At 35.9% G+C, this 25,197-nt stretch overlaps 2 protein-coding genes across 3 annotated transcripts; both read right to left on the reverse strand.

Moving 5' to 3' along the window:
* Positions 1–949: 949 nt before the first annotated feature.
* Positions 950–6,283, reverse strand: dmrt2a (doublesex and mab-3 related transcription factor 2a). The gene is made up of 4 exons (XM_028457527.1): positions 6,240–6,283; positions 4,897–5,245; positions 3,333–3,435; positions 950–2,240 (listed from the first exon to the last, which is right to left on the reverse strand). The coding sequence occupies exons 2-4, from the start codon at positions 5,242–5,244 to the stop codon at positions 1,180–1,182; spliced, it is 1,512 nt and encodes a 503-aa protein (XP_028313328.1). The 5' UTR covers position 5,245; positions 6,240–6,283; the 3' UTR covers positions 950–1,179.
* Positions 6,284–20,354: 14,071 nt separating this feature from the next.
* dmrt3a (doublesex and mab-3 related transcription factor 3a) lies at positions 20,355–24,072 on the reverse strand. 2 transcript variants are annotated; one of them, XM_028457413.1, is made up of 2 exons: positions 23,673–24,072; positions 20,355–21,370 (listed from the first exon to the last, which is right to left on the reverse strand). In XM_028457413.1, exons 1-2 carry the CDS (start codon positions 24,070–24,072, stop codon positions 20,355–20,357), a joined length of 1,416 nt encoding a protein of 471 aa, XP_028313214.1. The 2 variants fall into 2 exon arrangements, with proteins under 2 accessions (XP_028313214.1, XP_028313213.1); XM_028457412.1 differs by having other exon boundaries at positions 20,355–21,382.
* Positions 24,073–25,197: the final 1,125 nt, after the last annotated feature.

Here is a 25,197-nt window from a genome sequence, read left to right on the forward strand (position 1 = left end):
TCTGTGTGTATTTAATGTGTGTTGTTTTTGTGGTTTTAAACCAATATCTTTGTGTGCATCTGCCACTAGTTTTCTGATGAACTTTGCAAAGAAGCTCTCTCAAGTGCATTTGACAGCGTACCTTACTGGTACATATATGATGAAATGCATAAATCACTAAATACAATTATTTCAACTTATACAAATTAATTTTTACTGTGTTTTAAAAAAAAATAAAGCTAGGAGGATCATGGTTATTAATATTAATAATTATTAGTGATGTTATTTGGTTCCACAAATGAATTAAAATTGTACTATTCACTGGCATTTTTATTCATTTTAAAAAGACGAAAAAGCGTGATCTCAAATGACATTAAGGAATTTCTTTTGACTCACTTTAGTATTCTGTTAATTGACAAAAAAATTTGTGCGTTCTTTGTAAAGTTGTGGTGCTCTTTGCTATAGTTTTAGGTTTATTTAGATGAAAATAAATATTTCATGAAGGCTATGACACTCGATATATTTTGTTGGTCAGTGAAAATGAGGGATTTCTCTTTGGGTATCGTCTTTCGGAGCAACTTGCATGTTCTCACGAAGCATCCAGGATTTTCTGCACCAGGCCAAAGCCATGTGTTGAACTAGATTAAGTTTCTGAATGTGTTCTCTGTGTTTGAGTGTTCTATTGATCCAAGCGTCAACTGGGATATTAATGGAATGACAATTTGGATTAGGATTATCAGATCTAGGAAAAGAAAGGATTATTGGGAGTGTTAACTGCTCACACTTAATAGGATAAGTCATTCCCAATAATATGAAAAGAAGAAAAATATATGTGGTATCAACACAACTTTTGTTCTAACAGTTGGTTCTCTGCCTTGCATTCATCTGTTAGACTGAAACAAACATTGATCGATCCCAAACTAAACATGTCTACAGTCCAATGTGTCAGAATAAAAAGAAATCTGAGACGTTTTATAGAAAAAGCTCAATATTATAAAATTTATTGACATGAGAAAAAGCATTTATAGTGTTTAAATATCCTACACAATAATGTTACTAAAACATGCATGTGTAAAATATAATATATATAGGACATAAATATAAGGAATCAGGAGGAGAGCTGGTGGAGGTTCTGCTGCTGGCTCCAAACATGGAGATGAACTTTGAGTTTGTAGTGCAAGAAAAGAAGCTTAACATGAATCAATGGAATGCTCGACCTAAAGCAGGTGTGGGTCGTTTCAGTATGGCTTCTACAGAAAAGGACAGAGAGTCACCAGACGTCATCTTGCCTCCCACAGGTTTGGAGAGAAAGTCTCTTCTGTGTCGCTCAAAGTTTCTCTCTTTCGGTGCTCCGTCCCTCAGCCTGCACGCCGTTTCCTCAAAACACTCTTTTCTGTGTGAAGCTCTGAGGTCTGACCTGGACCCAGTGTTGGCTTTTTCATTCAGTGACTGCTGGAAGATGGAGTGAAAGGAGTTGTGTTTCATGGAAAGCTTAGCACTGTCCTTGCTCTGCTCGTTCCCTGCTCGGCCACAGTTCTGGGGATGAGCGTTGCTGGGGAACGCAGGTACGAAGCTCCTCTTAGGAGGAGCGAAGGCCGAGCGTTCCCTCTGGCCCCCCGGGGCCGAGCTGGGAGCTTTGTGTTCAGTCCGCTGTAGCTCTGCTAAGTCCTGTGTGACGGCAGCTCTGGATCCTTCCAGTTTAGCCGAATCCTGCTCCGCTGGCTGACTCTCAGCAGGCATAACTTTGGGCTCCCACAAAGCACCGGGCTTCATGTTCTGGACCGCCGTGGCATTGAACAGGCACTGCTGGTAGAGCAGAGCATCACCCAGGTTAGCAGCACCCCTGGGCCACATCATGAACCCGCCCCGGGAGGACTGCAGCGGGTAATGGCGGTACGTGGTGGCCACGCTGACGTTGGAGGAGATGAGCTCCACGTTACCCGAGCCAGCAGGGTACTGCATGGGTAGCTCCAGGCAGTTGGAGCCCAGAAGGCCACACAGTTCTTTGGACGACTGCGGCTCCACCTGAGCTGCAGTCTTGAAGGAGTTGTACTCTGCAGTGTGATGGACCATTCCAGGAAAGATGAGCGGCCCAGTCTGACTGGTTTCCATCAGCTCTCGCTCTTTGTACTCACGCTCCAACATGATGGTTTCCAGCTCTTTGTCGGCAAAGGCTCTCCTTTTTCTCATCCGGTCACTCAGGGGTGGAGGGAGGGATGGTGAAGCTGTCAGGAAAGGGTCTGACTGCACCGGGCGGTAACCTGACAGAAGGATGTAGAGTCAGAACCAGTTTCACACCACACGTCAGAGTTAAAACTATATCCAGGGTCAAAGCAAAAACCCTGGCTTGTCATTTTACATTTTAAAGCAAACGTAATCGAGCTATTTTTGTCCCAATATTCCTCCTACCCGACGACCAAAGACGTTAAACGCCAGATTATTTTATGTCCTATAACTGTGGTTCTCAAACTTTTTTTGGCTCAGGTGCCCCTTTTCTCTTATTTCTCAATCCAAGTACCTCCTTTGTCCGAACTCAACATTTTGCTTAAAATACTATGAAAAAACAACTATGGAATGAATCAGTGAAAACATAAATTTGAAAGAATCTCATTTTGTAAACAAGTGAAATGATCGACTTCCAACTTATGACCCAGTGACTTGTGATGTAAAATGGAATATAGCCAATCAAGACTGATTGATTTATGAGGCCTACACTATGTCTATGTAAAAAATCTGCTCCCATAGAAAGTCGCTGATGAAAGAGCATTTCAATTTGACTTTTTAGAGCTAAGTTACGGGTCAAGCTGACTGAGAAACACGTAATGCTGCGTTCAAGGTTACTCCCAACTCGGCATTTCCAAGTTAAAAATTCCAATTTCTGACTTTCCCTTGACTGTACAGAGTAGAATCTCTGCGTTCCAAGTCAAGTAGGAGGTCGGAAAATCCTGAGTTCCAGGTTGCGTGGAACACCGTTTTAGTTAAAGTTGTTAAATCCGGTTTGATCACGTGAGATTTCTGTCATGGAGGAAAATTGATAGGACAGAATAATTGTGTGCTGTGTTGAAATCATCAGATCTCACACACACACACACACACGCAGTACAGTCAAAACTCTTCTATACTGTATGCCTGATTTCTTATCTTCATGTGTGGGGTCGGTAACAGATAAAATATCTTCAGATTTAGAAAATCCCTTTGTGAATCCTTCACCAGGTGTTAAAATAAAGCCAGATCAGAGTGAACTGAAGCACCATTAGAGGGTTTGAAAAAAAACCCAACACTTTCACTTTTAAACACCTGCTATTAACAAAAAGGACGTTTATCAAAAGAGAAACAATTCAATGTTTGTTTACCTTCAAGGATGCTTTTGGCGAGCATAGTGGAGGGCCGGATGTGTCTCTGATACAGTGTCCTCCTCTCTGTGGGATTTGGTTTCCCAGACATTCCCTTCTTATCCTAAAAAAAAAAAAAAAAAAAAAAAAAAAAGAAAAACACATTAAGATACAGGTTTGGGTTTTTCACTTCATCTTTTTATAATGTAAGCTTAAAAAATATTAAAGCAATAAGATAAATCCACTGATGATAGGTACAGGTTGGTTTTTTTTCTTGACAAAACCAATTTAGAAGTTGGAAAACAAAGCTCGACTATATGTCATCATTGAATTTAGCATTTGTCTTTAAAGTCAGAAATATCTTTTAGATCAACATAATGTGTCACGTTAAAGCCACTGAATCAAATATCGGTACAACTTTACACTAAACACAATACTTGCAGTATTTTCTCACACAGCACAATCAACCACAAAATAAATATACCAAATACTAACGTTTCAAATTATTGTAGAGGAGTTTTAAAAGTTTCTGAAATTAAAATACAACTTGAGAACTTAGCCCATCATAATAAAAAATGTACTACTAACCACAGAAATAAATTCATTTTCAATTTTATGTCCAAAACTTAAACAATTTTGAGACAGAGCCTTTTTCAGAAGTTATTCATATTTTAAGGAAGAACATTTTAGTATGCATCACAATTTCCATGCAGAAAATTATTTTATATTTGCCTCAAAACTAAAATGACATGGCAATTCATCATCTGACTTTGGTATTTCATAATTTCCCATGCAAATTATATATATAAAAAATAAATAAATGTGGCATATGGAATAAAAAACACACTATGATTGTGACGCACGTCAGCCATCTATACTCAGATGCTTCAGGGATTAGATTTTATTGGAAATAACTCAGAACTTCTTCAGAAGAAATTACTTACATTTAATGTTCATATTCAAAATAAGGAAAATATGTATTTTTTTTAAAAAAAAAAACATCTGTAACAAAACAAATCAGCACAGAAAAATTATTGTTATTTTTTTGTTTTTTTTCAACAGGATTTGGTCTTTAGCGTTCCTAAAATAAGTAGATAATTTAAAAATGTATGGGCATAAGAGAAAAATATTAAAAAGATGTATTAAACAAATTAAAATCAACAAATGAAGCACAAGATCATGTCTCGTGGATTATTTTTGGTTTATATCACATTACTAACAGGAATTAACTTTCCCTTTAAATTAATATACAAAACTAAAGCATTCAATATAACAAATATCTGATACTTAATATTTAGCTACGTGATCAATGCTTTCACTGTCATTATTCATCTAGATAGATTCGGGCTGATTTTGGCCCCCGGACCTTTAGTTTGACACGAGACATTAGAAAAAAGGAAAAAAAAGTCTGAAGTATAGCCTTTAATTAATGATGTGAAGCAGCTTGTTGTCATGGTGCTTCTTTATATTTCAGACAACTTGAAACCAGAGGTGCACAGTCCATGCAGGGACCATGACTCAACATTACAGTCACACATAAGACCAAATCAATCAATCAATAAATAAATGTATGTTTCTTTCTTACCTCCGTGGCCTGCTGCCTCCTCAGGGCCACCTGGGCCGCCATCACCCGCTGTCTCTCCACCACCAGCAGGCAGTTCGCACACTGACAGTCTCTCCAGCGACAGAAGCGCTTGTGGCCCTTCAAGCAGGAAACCACGCCGTGGTTGCGGCATCGGGCACATTTAGGAGTCCGGCTGAGCTTCCTCTGCTCCGAGGGGCCCAGCCCCGGCCCCGGCCCCGGCCCGGCACAGGCCTTCTTCTCCGGGCCTTTCTCCGGGTCTCCGCTGTCCTGGAAGCCCGGGAGGATGCAGCAGTCCGGCTCATCGCTCTCCGTCTCCAGGCTCTCCACGTCGATCTCATACTCAGACATCCTGATGACCACAAATATTATGATGATTAAAATAATAATAATAATAATAATAATAATAATAATAATAATAAAATTCATTGATTGAATTGCAATAAGAAAACATGCATTGCTGTCTTAAAAACATTGCACTTCTTGTAGTGTTGACCTTTGACAGCATGTGCTGACAAAAAAAAAATGATACAAATAAATAAAATAAAAGCAGCCTATATTGAAATTTACATTTTAAAAACAGCACAAACAAAAATAGTCCCTCAATGACAGGCAGATTACATGCTTTATCGTGAATACGTGCTTGTAGGTTTACGATATTTTAGCTTTCAATATATATATATATATATATATAGATATATATATATATATATATATATATATATATATATATATATATATATAGATATATATTAAAACGCAAATTATTTGTTAACCTGTTGATAAAAACAATTCCACATTTTATTAGTCTGTACTCTTTATAGATTTGTATTTTATTTTACCATATTATATTATTGAACTATCATTAAGACAAATGATTAGTATTTATTTTTACTACTGTGAAGCACTTTGAGAAAAGCACTATACAAATAAAGTTTACTTACTTATACTGACAACTTAATCTTCAGAAAACAACAAAATCAGAAAAAAGTGCTAAAGCCTGAGTTATGAAGTGATATGTTTCAATAAGTTAACACAAAATGATATTTCGGTAATTATATTTATTATAACGAGCAACTTCGAAAATGCAAAACAAAGAAGCTCAAATGTGGCTTGAAATGTCGCAGATTTCCAACAAAAATGACAAACTATTAAGTTGTATTATAATAATTCTGCAAACACTGCCACTCAGGCACTGGCGCTGCATTAAATTTAAATTTAAACAAACCATCGATTATTAGGTTAAACTGCGCATATTTACTTTGTTGATTTAATATTTTATAAACATGATTATAGATTGTAGCATTGTTCCTAACATTCGTGTTGTAGCTCAAAGTTAAACCCACCTGTAGGAATCCAGCAGCGGTCCAGTTGTTCTGCGATCAAACGCGTTTCTCTCTCATGTGAACAAAGTGCACGAGCAGCGACACTATCAACGTCAACCTCCGCCTACTGATTGGCTGCTCCCAAACACAGGTCAACCAATGGGGTTAGTAGGAGTTAATCAGACGGGCGGGGCTTACATAACTGCGGTCAGTGATTGGCTGAGTTGAAATAATAAATACAGCACGCTTATCACTTTCCCTAAAGGTCGTCAAATTGCTGTTGAACCTGAAAGGTGTTAAACTGGCAGCTTTTGCCTCTTAATTTAACAAAACACACAGATATAAATAGTTTAGTATAAATGTTCAACTTCATCCAACAAAAATAATATTCAAAATTAACCACTTTTTTTCTTAAAGGTACAATCATTCACAAAAAGTGACTTGTAATGTAATAAATTGTTAATTTTTTATACGAAAACTAGGGTGTGAATTTATTAATATTTCTTTTTTTATCTTTCATTTTCTATCTGGGCGAAATTCACAGCTTTGTTGTAAACCTTAAACGTCTTTTCTTTTCTTTTCTTTTTTTTTTTTTGTAAAGGAAAAGAAATAAATATTTGTCATAATGAAACTGAAGTTGCCAAAATATGAATTTTTGGCAGCCACTGGAGAACTATTGACAATTATAAAAGTGCAACGCCAGCATGACCAAGGTAAACACGGTGAGAAATGTGTCATGCTGTCAGAAATATCTTTCAGAACTATTACAATGTTTTCACAACAATTACATCTGAAAACAAATCACATGTCAGCAGGAGGAACATTTGACACCAACAATGACCCAAGTGCAACAAAACCTCGACCTTCACCTATGATAAAAAAATAAATTAAAAAAATCCAGATAAAAAAAAAACTTCAGCTTGATTTTTTTTAATCTATTCTTTATTTTTATTTTTTGCACACAAAAGTAATATTTAATATCATTATTGCTATAATTGTTAATGTGTACTAAAGGTATTTGAAGAGTTTTATTGCAAAAGCAGCTAACTCGGTCTTTATACATTTTTAGAAAATTAGTTTTTTCTTCTAATTTAGTTTAGGTGATTTCAGAATCAGAATTCCTTTATTGATCCCAGGGGGAAATTGCTTACGTTACAGCCACTTAAGAAAAATCACAAATAAAAGAATAAAACGTTTAACAAAGACAAAAGAAAGAATAAACATTAAATAACATTAAAAACATTAAATTGACTCGAGTCAAATCAAAGTTTAGTAGTTTTTTAGAGGAGATATCATCTTGGTAAAAGCCACTAAACTTTATTTTGGCTCATATCACCTGAATAAAAACTTTTTTTTAATTTAATTTATTTTTTTTTTATTTTTTTAAGGTTTCTGCTTTTGCAAAATAACTCTTCATTTCCTATTTCAAATATATATATATATATATATATATATATATATATATATATATATATATATATATATATATATATATATATTACAACAAAATATTGATATTTGAAATAGGTGATGTGTTCAAATATATATATATGTGTTCAAATATATATATATATATATATATATATATATATATATATATATATATATATATATATATATACATATATTTATATGGTTTTGTTTTTTTTTCAAATCCAGTTTCTTAACAAAAAACTGATTAATTAATACTGAATTATGAATAGAGGAAAACCAACCCAAACCAACTCGAAAATACACATATCAAATTTAACAATATCAAGTTATGTATATATATTTTTTCAAAATTGACAATTTGAGATGTTTTTCTTTTTTTCATCATGAATCAAAAATGATTGAAATTGTCAGAATAAATAAAATGGAGTCAAATCCATAGGAATTCCACCAACATGTTTTCAATGGCTTTCCTAGCCTGTATCAAACCCAGGAATGTAAAACACGTGTGTGTTTGCAGATTTCATGTTGTGTCCGCATGAGGAGAACGAGAACCTGCTTGTAGAGCCTATGGTGCAGTGTTTACTCAGACCTCCATGGGAACTGACAACGAGCACAAAGTACACATCACACTTGACTTCACTCTTTTGTCCACAATGTAAAGCCAATTCACGGCAGCCGTTGAAAGGAGAATATGATGATGGGCAGAGAAAAGGTTGCATAGCTTTAGAGTCATGATGGGCTTAACTTTTTCACTTTTGATGATATTATATCCAAAAATAGAAGAAGAAAAATGACTGAGGCTTAAAACGTCCAGATTGACTTGAAAATGGATTAAAATTTTTGTACAATACACATAATATATATACATAATAATACATAATATAATTTCCAGTCCTAATACTTGCAAACAAAGTTGGTTCATTGACAATTACACATTTTTTCTTTTCTTTACTTCTTCCTCTTTTTAATATGTGTAATATAAAGTATAGGCCTATCTTTAATCTTTCCAATATAAATAACTGCAATGCTGCATGAATAGTTAATTTACTAATTTGTTTTAATTATTTTTTTAATGGGTAATTTTTTATTAAAAGGCAAACTATTGATGAGGAAAAGTTGAAATACTCTTTTGTAATTTCTTTGTTGATTAAATGTTTTAAAAGGTTTGGCTAAGTTTTTTTTTGTTTTAATTGATTTTTTGATGGATTATTTTTTTAATAAAAGCCAAACTGTTGATGAAGAAAAGAAGAAAATATTTTTTCGGAATTTCATTGTTGATTTTTAATCTCTGGTTAATGACATTCGTTGTTCTATGGCTGATCTATGGCTAGTCTAAGGCTGTTCTACGGCTGTTCTATGGCTAGTCTATTGCTGTTCTATGGCTACTCTGGCTGGTCTATGGCTGTTCTATGGCTAGTCTATGGCTAGTCTATGGCTAGTCTATGGCTGTTCTATGGCTGTTCTACGGCTGTTCTATGGCTGTTCTATGGCCAGTCTATGGCTGTTCTATGGCTAGTCTATGGCTGTTCTATGGCTAGTCTATGGCTGTTCTATGGCTACTCTATGGGTACTCTATGGCTGGTCTATGGCTGTTCAACGGCTGTGCTATGGCTGTTCTATGGCCGTTCTATGGCTAGTATGGCTGTTCTATGGCTACTCTATGGCTGGTCTATGGCTGTTCAACGGCTGTTCTATGGCTAGTCTATGGCTGTTCTATGGCTACTCTATGGCTGGTCTATGGCTGTTCAACGGCTGTTCTATGGCTAGTCTATGGCTGTTCTATGGCTACTCTATGGGTACTCTATGGCTGGTCTATGGCTGTTCAACGGCTGTTCTATGGCTGTTCTATGGCTACTCTATGGGTACTCTATGGCTGGTCTATGGCTGTTCTATGGCTGTGCTATGACTTATCTATGGCTGTTCTATGGCGGGCCCCATATGGTCCATGTGTTGGAGGTGAAGACGTCAGGACCTGCAGGTGCAGCTTTATTTGCCACTTCGTCCTAATTTATAGCGGAGGTTACGAGCAGCCACCCTGGGCTGCTGTTTCCATAGCAGGAATGCTTTGATGTGCAGGGACTCAGGGACAGGACTCAGCATCCCACCAGGTGAAAAGTGTTGTCCGTGTCCATCTGCTCATTAAGGGCCTCCAGGAGAGTGAGCCACAGGGTCCCATGGGGGCCCCGGGCTTGATTTACTTATATCTTTCTGCAGGGTGACGTGAAATCACAAGGTTTCAAAGTTTAAATAAAGCCTTTTTTTACGTTTATATCACTAATAAAATATATTACTGTCCCATAAGCCACCTGTCCTTATTGTTTGAAATGTTCAAAGACTTCATTTTTGTATATTTATTGTGTAAACCAGTGGTTCTCAAACTATTCTGGCTCAAGTCATTTTCATTTATTTATTTAGCACACATTTTATAAAACAACATTAAAGGAAGCCCAAAGGATTGTATAAGGGCTCCACCACTTTCTAATAAACACAAACAATTTAAAACAAAGGCTAACAAACAAACAAACACTTCAAATCATGAGAAAAAATGCACAATTAAACTTTGATATATGAGAAAAACTAATTAACAAAGTACAAAAAATTAAAATCAAAAGACAAATGAAATTATTGAACAAAATATTAAAAAGAAATACAATCAAAACATATATACATATATAACAGTACCCCCCTTTCTCTTATTTCTGAATCCAAGTACCCCCTTTGGCTCAACATTTTACTATGAAAAAACAGCTATAGAGCACAATCATAGAATAAATGAGTGATAACACACATTTTTAATAATCTCATTTTGTAAATAAGTTGAATGAAACAGTATTTAGTGTCTCATGAATATGATTATTCCTAAAGTTTTCATCATTTCCAGTAATCTCCCTAGAAACACCCCCATGTATTTTCAGTTCATGTTCTAATCAAGATCATTTAAAAAAAAATGTAATATAACCCCATATTTTTTATGCTTTCATTTGTTTTTTCCACTCTCTCTCTCTCTCAAGTACCTCCTGTAGTGTCACTGCGTACCCCAGGGGTACATGTACCCCGTTTGAAAAACACTGGTCTAAATCAGTTATCTTAAACTGGGGTCCGAGGAGGTCCTCAAGCCATTAGGGCAGAATTAGTAAAAAAAAAAAAAAAAAAAAGAAAGAAAATGGACTGATTAACATATATATATATATATTTTTTTTTTTTTTTATTTATTTTTTTTTTTTCAAAATTACCACATCACACTCAATAAATATCAACTGTAACCTATACTTAAACTTTCTAAAATATAAATCTAGTCTCTTTGTGCACTAATCCTGGCTACTACAGTATGTACTTGTAACACACTTTAAGCATAATCAAAAACTAATTCTAGAAAAATAAAGTCCCTGGGGTCACCAAAATCTATGATATCAAAATGGGGTCACGACCCAAAAAAGGTTGGGAATCACTATGTTAGGAGTTCATTCATTTTTTCTGCACATGCTGTTGATGGTCAACATGTAGTGCAATTCTTTTTATTTTATTTATACAAAAAGTGTAAAAGGGGTTGGACAATATACCGAACAAAGGTCTCGAGACGAGACGATATACAATTAAGATCACGACAACGATACGAGACAATATTTCAGGGGGAAAAACCCCCCAAAAAACACAGTTTAAATAATGAACACGTTTTTTTATTTGACTTTAACACATGGGCATGTTGACATTTCCTCTGGGTAGGCAGCCTATAACCTTTTCAACTCAGGTGAATATACTAAAATATAAACTAAACAATAACATAAATGAGACCAATTATTCCTATTAAAAGTGAAAAAAGTGCCGTTCTGCAGAAACCATGTCATCATCATGACATTCTTCAACAAAATCTATCTATATGTGCATGAACTTTACACAACAGCTTTTTTTAAAAAAAAAAAAAAAAATCAAACTAGATCAGTCGAGCCCAGATTTAAGATATGTTCATGTTCTTTTTCAACAATATTAGCATGTCTACATTTTCTGGCAGCGATTGCAACCATTGCACATTGACTATGTCTCCTGCAGTCGAAAAGAGCGATAGATTTCACAATGGCACAGAAGTCCTTTCTTATTTGTGTCTCCAGTGAACCTGACATAAATGTGTTTGGACTGTGGGTGGAGACAGAACCCAAATGTTTACTAAAAGAGAACATGCAAACCTATTAGCTGCTGCAGGGCTATCCATAATATCCATGCAGCAGTTCAAAAGTTCAAAAATACTCAACATTTCCACACATGTATGAATTCAAGGCAGAGTTTTTGGCATCTTGATTAGATAGTGATTTATTGCAATTTTGCATCTGGATGCATTTGTTTCAACTTTAGTAGCATCATTTTATGAATTCATAAAGTCTTTCCAAAAAAATGGATTTCCAGTAAGTTTCCTTCATGAGGTAAGGAGATGTTGATTGATGTCTCTTGTTCTGTTGGGAATCATTACGGATCTGGATTTCGAAATGCAAAATAAGAAGAAATGTCAATTTTAACAACAAAGAATTCCGTGAAAGTTAGGATTTATGATTCACACTTCTGACTGAGTTGCATCAAAAGTTTTGGCTAAATGATCCAATGGCAAGGATTCTCTGTGAAAGTGAAGAAAAAAAAAAGAAAAGTTAAACTTCAAATGCAGAAATCAGGTTGGTTTTTCCTGAGTCTTTTATAAAAAAAAGCACAATTTGAAATATAAAATTTCCAATGTGTCAAAAAGTCCAAAGTGTTCAAATATCTCAACCTTTCTGTTTCTGTGAGTACACGCTTTGACAATATCCTACAGGGATCATTCCTGGGTTTTTTCTGCCATTATTGACAGTCATTTATGGCTATTTGCAGAATCTGGTAACGATTGAAGACTTTTCATGGATCCTTCAAAAAAAAAAAGAAAACTGACAGGTAATATTAAAGGAATTCAGAGGCCTTCAAAAGACAGCCGCGCTTGAGAACTCCCAGATCTTTAAAGGGGTTCCAGACGTCCCTGAAGGAATTTCACAGGGTCTCTATTGTGTGTAGACACGACCACATCCTGCAATTTAAGACGATACTGAAGACTTCCACTTGGAACTTTACAAATTTGATGATTCATGCTGGGTTTTCAGTGCAAAAGGTCAACTGTAGGGTTGATATTGTGTAGATTATCATATTTGACGGATGGATTTTAGGCATTCCAGGTGTTGCTGTTCTGTAACTGTTTCTGTGTAAACTTCCATCATGTGTCGTGACTAATTTGAAAATGTTAGAAGCATTTTAACATTTAAATATATTAACTTTAAAAAAAAAAAAAAAAAAAAAAAAAAAGAAGACAAATATCTACAAGTACATACATATATAAAATTACCTCTAAATATGTTCATTTCCATATTTATATATGTTTTTTGGTGCTTTGGTCAAATTTGCAGAGAAAATAAAATCTACTTATTTGTAGATCACTGAAAGACCATGTAATCTTGTAATGGTCTGAACCAGACATGGGCAATTGGCGGACCTGGGGCCACATGTGGCTCTCTGTCTAATTTTGTGTGGCCCTCAAAGTACACACACAAAATTACAGAAAAACATGCAAAATGACTTAAAAAATAACCGAGAACAAAAACAAAAAATACACAACGTATTTATATCCATTAATAATGATACAGTTGGTCCAAATGGGCACCCTCAATTTTTAAAAAGAAAATTTGCGATAAAGGGCGTAATCCGGGATTGATGAAACTCGGTCTAATTTCATAAAGATATTTCACCAATGATGAGAGAAAGGGATTTTTTTTTTAATTTTTGAAACTGATCCAGAATCAGTATATTGACCCCCTCAAAAAAAATACTGAATCTTTCATGGCATAAGGTTTATCTTTGGTTACATTTTTTGTCAAAATCCGTTAAGTACTTTTGACATAATCCTGCTAACAAACAAACAAATAAACAATGGTGAAAAGATTTCCTCCATGGCAGAGGTAACAAAAACAAAAGATGCAAAATGACTCCAAAAATACACAAAACCACAACAGAAATCCACACAACCCTTTGATCTTTCATGTATTAAATGTCATGTTGGTGATAAAAGTTGCCCATTTCTGGCCTAAACTTTTAAAAATGCCTGAAACCTTAAAGAATGCGTTAAAGTGGAAAAAGTCGGACACTTTCTCACACGTTGCCCACTTTGCTTTTGGTGCCTGATTGAAACAACAGCATCTTGTTGGAAGTGTCCTGCTGTGAGGGCCGTAAAGTGTAACAGGAGCTGTGTATAGACAGAAGAGCAGTGTGGGATCACTGGGGTGCCTGTTATGTTAATTACCCTCTGATGGAGCAACAACACATGCAGCTGAAGACAAAAGCAGGTGAAGGGGACCACATTTGTCTCTGTCTGAGAGAGGTTGACCTCCACCTCTTCTCACTAATGTGCAGCACATAGGAAGACGTGACCCTCAGCTGTCTGACCACTCACACTATAAGGGTCTGCACGTGAGGTGTCAGGTGGACCATCGAAGTCCAATGGAAAAACAAGACACCTACTAGCACTGGTGCTATCAATTCAGGTTTAAATTCTTTTTAGTTTGCTCCACTAAAGCATTACATTAACAAAGCATCAATCAGACGTGCGTCATACACATCAGACATCAGATCAAATAATATCTTTTTAAAACTTTCCTTAAATTTGATATCCTGAGTTACAGAGAAATCTATGATTATGTATGATTCTTTTGAAATGTGTTACTATGATCTACTGCCAGTGGTCATTCATATATATTAATGTATATAAGTCCCTTCTTCATCCTATAGACCCCTATACAAATGGAAACGATCGCCGAGTGCCCCCAGCCAATAGGCTTCGACTTCCTGTTTTTGAGACTGTCAATCAAAGTGAATGTAGAACTGTGCAACAGTAAACAGGTAAATATGATTTTGGCTCTTATCTGACCCATAGACCTACAGTATATCAATGCGATGCAACCTTTTTATGTTCCGTGATGCGCGTGCAGAAAAGTAGAGGCGTGGCTTCTGGTAGATTGGGAGAGGCAGTGGGAGGAAGTGGAGCTGTTTAGGGCGGGACATCGAGATGTTTCTCAGAAACGCCTGATGGCAGGTGACATTGAAACATATTTATTACTCTCATTGTCCTGTTTGACAGATAGAGCCACTGTTTCCAAACCATAAGCACGTGATAACATATTTACAGACCTTTCAGCCTAAGAATCGTCTACGTTCCGTTCTTTCATCATCGCCCGTTTCTGACAACTTTTCTTCCCCCTAATCTCCAGTGTAAGGATTCCAACAAGCATAGACACATAATTCCAGCCAGTTCATTTAGCCTTTTTTAAATTATTATCATTATTATTTTTAATAATAACATGTTGTGGTGTAATTTCTTGAGACAACCTTTTTCAGGAAATTGACTTTAAAATTTACTTTGAAGTTGACTTTGACCTCCTGACATGTTTCGACTGCCAACTGTCAGTCTTCCTCAGAGGCATCTGCTGATCGCTTTGTTGTGTCCTTATGAGTTCTTTGGGTGTGGCCAGTTTGAATAAATGAAACCATAACATATTAAACATAGACACAAATCTAATAATTTTACAGGGAAAAACAGATATTATTGTACTTTAAATATGGTTTTATACAAAATTGGCAGCCATTAATTCACGTGTCAAACTCAAGGTCTGTGGAGCAAATCTGGCCCTTAAGAGCATCCAATTCGGCCCACAGGAGAAAGTGAGAATGGCAGAGAAAACATAACTAATTGTGTAAAATTCAATGTAGATTCAATGAAACTCCACAATATTTGCCAGGGTGAGCCCACGCTTATTTCACATTTTGGCAGTCATTTTCAAATGTTTCAAATTATTTAAAGAACTTTAATTTAAAAAAAAATAAATAAAATCTTGTAATTTTCATCTATTCATTCCACCAAATTCCCAAAGGTAAATTAAAAATTCTCACAAAATCAGAGAAATTTCAGCAAAAAACTGTTGCAGGGACTGATGTTTGTATATTGGTGGCTTACATACATATCATCTCTACGTTAAAGTGCAAACTACAGCACATTAATGTTGAAGTTACCTGTTTTTGCTGCCTGTAATCGACCCCCCACTTAAAATCAAGTTGGTCTGTGTTTGGCACCTCAGCTAAAATGAATTTAACACCCCTGCATGAAAAAAAGAGAACAAAGTTACAAAAAAATTACAAATAAAATAAAACCAAAACGACTTTTCCAGTTTATCATCTCCCTCCATCCTATCCACCATGTGTCAGTAACACTGGAAGAGGCTCCATCTGAGCAGTTCATAATCTGACCTGCTTTATAAAGAACTGCATCAGTTTCACCTGTATATTATTTAAATAAAAGCTGCTGTGCCCCGGTAAGAATAACCAAAACAAACCCTCTTATCCTCAGGGATTAATAATCCATCCATGTAATAAACCTCCTTCAGGTTCACAGTACAGTGATTAAACACTAGAGGGCAGCAGATAAAAAGGTTTCAAAGCTAATGGGTGGTGAGTGTCACCACTGTGCAGGGTCACGTTTGATCAGTTTTAGAATACATAACACTGCTAATTAGTTCTAGAATGTGAATCAACTGTTGAGCAAAACTGCATTTAAGATGAATAAATTCACTGATTGTTGATTAGCTATGGAGGACGAGGAGTGCCATAAATAAATACACCATTCATTTAATTAAAAGTGTCAATAATTAATGAAATGTGTCAATAAACAATTTCATCAATTTTACTAGGGATGTCCCGATACAACTTTTTCATTTCCGATATGATACCAATATTGCAGCCTTGCGTATCGGCCGATACCAATACTGATCCGATACCAGCATGAATCATACATACTTTTATTACTTCTTTTTTTTTTTTTTTTTTTTAATAAAAAAATAATAATTACTTGTTTTGTAGCGTGGAATGTTAGAAAAGACTTGAGTAGGTGTGAGAAAAACAGACTTATTTATTATTAACCAATTAGTTCCATAAACATTAACCTCCAACATAATATCTACAGTATTCTACAATTGAATTAAATAAATAATGAATTGCAAATTATAAAAAAAAATTAAAAAAAAAAAAAATCGGAAATTTGACCACGATATTCGTTTTCAGGCTGACATCGGATCGGGACACCCCTAAATTTATACATTGGATTTTCATTCTGAAAAGTATGAAGAATAAATATTTCACTATTTATTTATTTATTTCATGGTCTGGTGTTGCAGCAATTCATTAATTAATTTAATCAGTCAAACACTTGATTGGTTACCTGCACATCAAGTCAAGCTAAATCGATCCTTGACAATGGATTGAGGCAGAGGTCGTAAACATTATTCTGATACACTGAGTGGCGCTATACAAGCTGTACGTTAGTTGTGTACTATATTCCTGCTTCCACATTCTCAGCGAGGTCTAAAATCTCTCACCAACTTCCTGGAAAGTTCACGCACATCCTCCATTGTCGTAGCCGCCATGACTCATGAAGACCAAAGCAATGGATTTGGCGGGATTGATGTTAACCCCGCCTCCAGACTTTTAACGAGCGAGTTTGACAGATACAATTATTTCATGAAGTGCTGCAACACCAGACCATGAAATAAATAAATAATGAAACATTTATACTTCATATTTTTCGGAATGAAAATGAAATGTAAAATTGATTTAATTAATTTTTGATACATTTAATTAATAAATGAACGGTGTATTTATTTATTTAATTGTGGCACTCCCTGAAATAAATAGCTAAATATTTTACTTCCTACTTTTCAGAATTAAAATGAAATGTAAAATGTATTTAATTATTGACACATGTATTTAATTAAATAATGAACAGTGTATTTATTTATTTAATTGTGCATCCCGGGGTCCACATATGCCCCCAAATTAAATGAACACGATTGTAAAAAAAAAATTAAAAAATTACTGAAAAATGCACTACACACAAAAACACAAAATGACACCAAAAACACAAAATGACCGAAAAAGCACAAAATGTGAGAAAAATATACAAAAGGCGAGAGAAATGTACAAAAATGACTAACACACAAAAACAACAAAAATGATAATGAAATATATGCAAAATGACTTTAAAAACAAATAAAACTACAAAAAAACAACAAAAATGCCCCAAATGCGAAAAATAAACAAAATGAAAAGACTTCAACAGAATACAAATGACAAAACATTTTTTTTTTTAATTACTCAAAAACAACAAAATTCCAACATACAGACAAAAATTACTCCTGAAAAAAAAAATACTATAAAAACACAACACACAAAACAACGAAACAAAATGAGAGGAAATGCACAAAAATACTTTTAAAAACACACAAAAAAACAAATATGCACAAAATTAGAAAATAATCACAAAACCACAAAATGACACCAAAAACAAACTATCCCTTTGCTCTTTCCTGTGTTAAAGCTCAGATTGGTCATTTTTCTAAACACTAACATAAATGTTGATAATGCTAGTTTCTAAAATTAATCTGTGGTCATTTTGTACCACTACTGCTGCTGAAACAATGCTAATTTCCCCTTTGTGGGATTAAAAAAGGTTATTTTACATTATCTAAATGTGGCCCCGACTGTGATAAGAATTGCTCATGTCGGGTTTACAGCAACTCATCTCTATTTCAAACTCCCAGTGTCTGGATGCCAACAGCGGTTCTATTTTTTTTGAGTTAATGTTATTTCAGACACATTTCACATATGCTTTAGCATCAACACTATTCATTCACCTTGATCACCTCATGCCTTTTCCTCACTTATTAATAACACTGTTTTCTCTGGAAGTTTGTGATAATGTTATTGCAATATGCTGGACTCGAATCAGTAATTTCATTCAGCCCATGGAGAACATTCTGAGCTTGATCAATTAAAGACATATGTACCAACCTTTAGTCCTTCTTTAAAGTTTATATTTCACTCATGTGCAATGTTTAGAAGCAATTATCTTTCAGTTTGCATTTTTTTTCTTTGGCTTTCGTCAGTCTTTCTGCTTAAGATCGATGAGAAAGCACTTGCATGAACTTTTTTATTACTAATGATAGGCAACACACTTAAAATCACAAAACTGAGAAAAACATTAGAGCCTCCTTTAACACCAATCTTTGAGTGTGCCCATCCAAATATTGCATATTCATTCGCCTCCTACATCAACACATCTATTAATGATGCACATATCAGAAGGTTGTCTTTGGTCGTTTAATGACTTAAAAGTCTGTAAATAATGACTTTTTAACCTTACACTTCAAATTAAACCTTAAAATGTTGGTTAAACATTTTTCTGTTGAATTAAATGGGTTATACCAGGTTGATCCACATCTTTAGCAAATGTCACATCTGTATGGGGACAAAACCCACACAACTGGAAAGGCTTGTAATCTATTATCCATATTTGGTCAGAAAACTTCATTGCTAGCAGATACTATAGCCAGCTTTTCATTTCACGACACCACAAAATGTAAAGTTGTTAATAAATAAATAAATACATGTTTATTGAATACCTTCAAAGTACAAGTAAATAATTGTAGTTCATATGATTATATTCCTCTTTTTCTATAAACTACAGGACGAACATCTGAACCCAAAAATATAGCAAACAAATATTTTTTTCTTGATTTCAGACAAAGCGATCAAATTCGATTCTCTCCTATGCATCTGCTTTTATTTAAAAAACCATTAAAAAAAATTTTACGATTTAAAATTTAAACAAAAATCTTAAATTCTTTTTTTTTTTTTTTTTTTTTTACAATGTATAATGTACTTTCACAATATTTCCTAAAAGTCCTAACAATAGTTTAGGACTGACAGGCCGTGCACTTCACTGGTAGAGGGTTAGGAATTTCTTGTTGAGTGGAGTTTCCATGTTCTCCTTCAGCGTATAAGGACTGTTTTGATTTTTTTTTTTTTTCATTTCAGTGTAAAAACATGCAGGTTAAACAGTTTCCATTGCCAGTGTTTGTGATCATCGGTGTGTGTTGGCCTTGAGACGAACATCAATCAAGCCTCTCATGCCAAGGAAATCTAAAACAAGCATTTATGTTGGACACCTCTGATGTAATCATAGCCTGTCATCATACACCAAAATAATAATAATAATAATAATTTCATTTTTAGACGTGCTTAGTCTCTACACTTGATTTCCAAACAAAAAGCCACAATTAAAGTCCAATTTCTTTTATTTTTTTGTCCAAAAGATTTCAGAAATATCTTGTTATAAATTAGAAGACAATTAAAATCTGACAATATTGCTCATTTGAACTGTTTTGGTCGTCATGGAAACATTAGAAAGTGTAAGTTACACACTGTAGAAACACTTACCCAATCGATCTATTTGAATGGCTCTGGCTCTCCTGATGATGTCTTTATCACAATTCTGCTACTAGAACGAAAATATAATAATAATAATAATAATAATAATAATAATAATAATAATAATAATAATAATAATAATCGATAATTAAAAATAAAATAAAATAAAATGAAGGCTTGTCTGAATAAAAACACTGGTTCCATGAGGGCTCTATATGAGGATTTATTTGGCACTGTGGGCATGCAGCGGGACTCACACCATGAGGTTCTATACAAATAGGAAACATGCTGTAATGTAAAGGATCAGTCTGGGTGGTTTCCAGTCTAGTTTTTGTAGCGTGTAATGGACCACCTATAACCACTCAGGTTATTACTAAGGTAACGGTGTCAGGTGGAGGAGCTGAGGGTGCGGGAGTCCGCTGAGTCGGAGTGGTCCTCGTACTCCCCCTCAGGGGAGTACAGGCCGGCTTTGGGCGCCAGCGGGCTGCTGTCCTCCTGGAGGCCGATACGGGGCTCCTCTGGCGGTCTGGAGGCGAGCAGAGGCCCGCTGCGGAACACCGGCCCCCCGCTGTGCTGTCCCGGTGCGGTGCTGAAGGGTGAGACGTAGTGGGCTGAGCGGAGCTGGTACTGCTGCTGCAGGGCCACCGTGTTCCACAGGGTCACGTCGTTGTGCATGAACGGACCGGCCTGGCTCCGGGTCAGAGAGTTACGAAGCATTAACGGGTACCGGGCGGGCTGCGGGAACGTCGGGTGCTGCAGTGGGACACCCAGCGCACCCGTGGACACCACACCCCCCGACGCGGAGTCGGATGTGAAGCGGAGGGAGTCAGGAACCCGGAAAGCGGAGCCCACGGACCACTTAGCGGAGGAGGAGACCGGGTGGTAGGAGCCCAGTGTGTGTTCGAACAGGTGTCCGTTAGAGGGCAGCACCAGGGCGTCCGGGGGCGGCTCTGAGTGCGGATGAGCCGTGGTTCCGTCCGGGTTTCTGCTGGATAGAAGAACCTCGATGGCTCCCACCAGGTCTCCCCCACAGCCCCGCAGGATCAGCTCCAGGACGGGGGGCTTTTGGGCGGGGAAGATCTTCTTCAGGACGTCCAGCGGGGGCCGGTTGGCCCTCAGACTGACCGGGAGGCTGATGGAGCCCGTTGGGCCTTCGATGAGGACGCTCTGGTCCCCGGGACCGGTGGGGCCCTTATGGGGACTCTCGGGCTTGTCCTCCCTGTCGATGCTGGCGGACTTAGGGAGGCTGTAGCGGTTGTCCTCGGGGTGTGTGGGGGACCCCGGGGGTTCAGGGGTGCAGCAGGAGTTTGGTTTGGAGTCCTCAGGGGAACTGGGCCCCTCAGGCTCCTTCTCACTAGAGCTCCCTCCGTTCTCTCCTCCTGAAACCTCCTCTGGAGCCTCCTCTGTTAAGGGATCTGTCAAAATAAACCATGACAAACGGATTTTTAATTCATGATTTGATCTTTATTTATCGCAAACTCTAAAATAAACCAAAAACAAAAATAGAAGCCACCAGGGTCCATAAACTTTAAAGCATATGCATGTTAAACATTATAAATAACATGAGTGGTTAATTAAAATAATCAATTAAATGCACATACAACATGTATCTACAGTAGTTTGAGATGGGACAGAATAAAGCAAAGCTTATAATTCTGCCCCTTCGCGAAAGTGTAAAAATACAGTAAATACATGAAAAAAATATAAACATATAAACCACAATTTTCATTTTTTTTTTTTATAGAAACAAACAAGAGAAAAAAAAGTCTGACTTTAAATATTCACTTTACTGAAAAGGCAATAACTCTGATACACATTGAGCTCCTCCAATAAAGTTTTAACGAGTTTCAAGGTTAGGCTTGTGGCTTAATTTTAACACACAATAAAACAAGTATAAGCTAAACGTCATAAAGTCAGTAAAATGCATGAAAATACATGATAAAATATGAGAATAATAAAGATTATGTTTAAATTAAAGGACAATAAAATGTAAAAAAAAAAAAAAAAAAAAAAAAAAAGGCAAGGTAAGACTACAGTTGGTCATACAAATTTAAAATATTTTGAAAAAATGTTTTTAGTGGCATAAACTAAAGACCCTAAAACCAAATACAGATGAACACATTTTAAAGGGAATAGACACAATAAAATAAATATTTAAAAAATGACAAAAAGGTTTTTATTTTACTCTATCATCCAAAAGGGCTTGTAAGATATGATGATTGAAAACTTAATGTTTACAAATCATATTCATGTGATAAGAAGTCAATCAACCAACTAAATAAAATAGGATTCGTTCTAAGTAACAAGTGTTAAATGCATTAAAATATAGCCTGTCAGGTAACACTGCGATTACTTAATCTCAAGATATCCAGTCATTGTGGAGCCATGTTTGAACCAGTCCACAGTGGAGTCTGTTAAAGCTCAGCAGCACCTGTCAGGATGAGGTGGAGGATATGAAGTGATGCTATACGTGCACATCACCGCTCCATGAAAGAATCAAATGAAACCTCTGATGAAAACAGCACAAGGCGTGTCTGTCCCTTTTTATCCAAACCTTGACCAATGTTGTACAAAAAAATTATCCTAAAAAACTTCTAATTTGTTTAAAAAAAATAGTTTCAGTCACTTACATTTTAGAGCCTATACAGTTAACTTTTGATGATGAAACAAAAAATGTAATTCAATGTAAAATGATGATAAAGTCCATGCATTTTGACCACTTTTATAAAATAAAACTAATGTGCTTGAGGTTTTTTTTTTAATTTTTTTTTAAGTGATTTATTATTTTTGCATATTATTTAGCCTTAGGCTTAGTCCCTAATCCAAGATATAGATTATTTCCCTGTCCATTTAACTTTTACTGTAGCTGTACGCAAACCTTAATCGCAAGTTTTAAAGATGAAAATATTTGACTATTTTATATCTGTGTACCCTTTAGGCTGCATGCAAAGTGCATTATTATATTAAACACACTAACTTGTTTTTTTATTGTTGCACTAAACTTCTGCTAATAATTGTTTCACACAATTTAAAATGATTGTTTCGTTATCTTGATTTTATATGGGTTTTTTTTTTTTAAGAAAATACCCTACAATTCGCTATCACACTTTCAGTATAAAATAAAAATCTAATTCAGTGTACTCCATCCATTGTGAAATACATATTAATCATTAGCCAAAAGCCATTAACATTTACTACATTTTATAAATAATATAACCATATTTTATCTCTGTCTTTTAATGAACTATAATAAGCCTATACTCTTTTTGGTCACATTGTTTTCTTCACTATTGTCATGTCCGTGGCTTTGCTTATAATTACATAAAACAAAAATGTTAAGACAGTAAAACTTTCTCCTTTTTGTCTTGTTGCTTAGTCATTAATTATTATATGTATTTATTTTATTCTATTATTCTTTCCCAAAGCGACGTCATTATCTGTAGTTATCAAGCAGTTATCAAGATTTTTTTTTTTTTTTTTTGGTGAACTTAATTTTCAAATAAATATTTCTTTGTTCTTGTTTGAAGAAAAAATAAATGTCGGACTATGAAACATTTACATGCTTTAAAAATGTTTTTTAATTTGAACATGAGGACCCAACTTTCGCGTGCTTTCCTGACTATTATTATTATTATTATTATTATTATTATTATTATTATTATTATTATTATTATCATTAGAGACTAAATAGTGACTTATTCCTACCTGAGCACGTCTGAGCCTCCGCCTGCACCGTCTCAGAGCTGCTCCACCTCAGTTCCAGCTCGTCCGGCCCCTGGGGGCCCGGCTGACTGCCCTCCCCGGCCCCGGGCAGCCCTATGGCGGGCAGCACCCTGAGGGACTCCGGGATGAGGCTCTCCAGGCTCTCGTTGGCCTGTTGTCTGCGCAGCGCCACCTGCGCAGCCATCACGCGCTGCCGCTCGATGATGAGGATGCACTTCTCGCACGAGCAGTCCTTGAAGCGACAGTAGCGTTTGTGGCCTTTGAGCCACGAGAGCACGCCGTGGTTCCGGCACCGGGCGCACTTTGGGGTCCTCTGCAGCGGGGCCCGGGGCTGGGACACCGGGGCTCCCATGTAGAGGTACGGGGACCCGTAGCCGTTCATTGTGTGTGTGTGTGTGTGTGTGTGCGGGAGTAGGAGGGAGTCAGAGAGGTGGAGGTGGATGGAGGAGGAGGAGGAGTGGGCGCTGATGCTATCAGTCTGTCACAGAGGCCGGGCTACAAATGTGTGAATGTGACGTGAAGCTGAGAAGCAGCATCTACACTAAGTTATTCACCCTCAGCACCATCTCTCCATCACCCGGAAGTTTATTCAGACGTTTGTATTCCATCTTCAGCAGATCTGTAACACAGTGGTCACTAAAGACCTGAAATACACACATGGATGATACAGTTTCTAAAGTCAAAGCCATGTACTCAAAATTTACTCCAATTTTAAGGGTTTGGGTTGATATTAAACCTAGGGGCAGCGGACCAAGCCTGGCCCACCCACGTGCACAATGTAGAGTAAACATAAACCATCATCAAATATTTGTCTATAAGTTAATCATTCATATGCTCGCTATCCATGTCTTTATATGTTTCATCCTAAATGAATATGTATCAATATAAAAAACGATTATTTATTAGGGATGTGACAATAGAGATGATAATGGGCTCACAATAATGATACACTCGGATAATTTGGAAAGGGAAAAAATTAAAAATAATATCCATGCTTTTATTTGACTCTTGGTATGACCTTTTCTACTCAATAGGATTTTTAAATTTAGAAAAACCAAAAAAACGATAAAACATTTTTTTTTCTATTTAAAGAGCAAAACGTGTCACTGCAAATAGAACACAAAGACAGAGACTGAGTCTAAATTAAAACAAAACATGTCATCGTCACAACTGTCTTCAAAATAAAATTCCTATATGTGCATGAAATTGGCATAAAAAGTTTTGTCGAAACATCAAACTATAGAATAATCTACATTTAAGATATTGACAAGTTACAGTATTTTTCAACAATATAAGCATTTCTACATTTTCTTGCAGGAATTGAGAGTTTAGTATTTTTTTGCAGTTAAAAAGACACAGGATCGATCTTCTGATGTTCTAATATCGCAATATATTGTCACATTTTTATTATTTTACACTAAATTAAAGTCAAATAGTTTTTGATCGAAATCCTCCATTCATGCCAGTTTGTGTTCTCTATGGGAAACAGCAGCTCTCTCTATATATA

Source organism: Gouania willdenowi, chromosome 9 (genome assembly GCF_900634775.1).
Source record: "Gouania willdenowi chromosome 9, fGouWil2.1, whole genome shotgun sequence".
In the NCBI taxonomy this organism is placed as follows: domain Eukaryota; kingdom Metazoa; phylum Chordata; class Actinopteri; order Blenniiformes; family Gobiesocidae; genus Gouania; species Gouania willdenowi.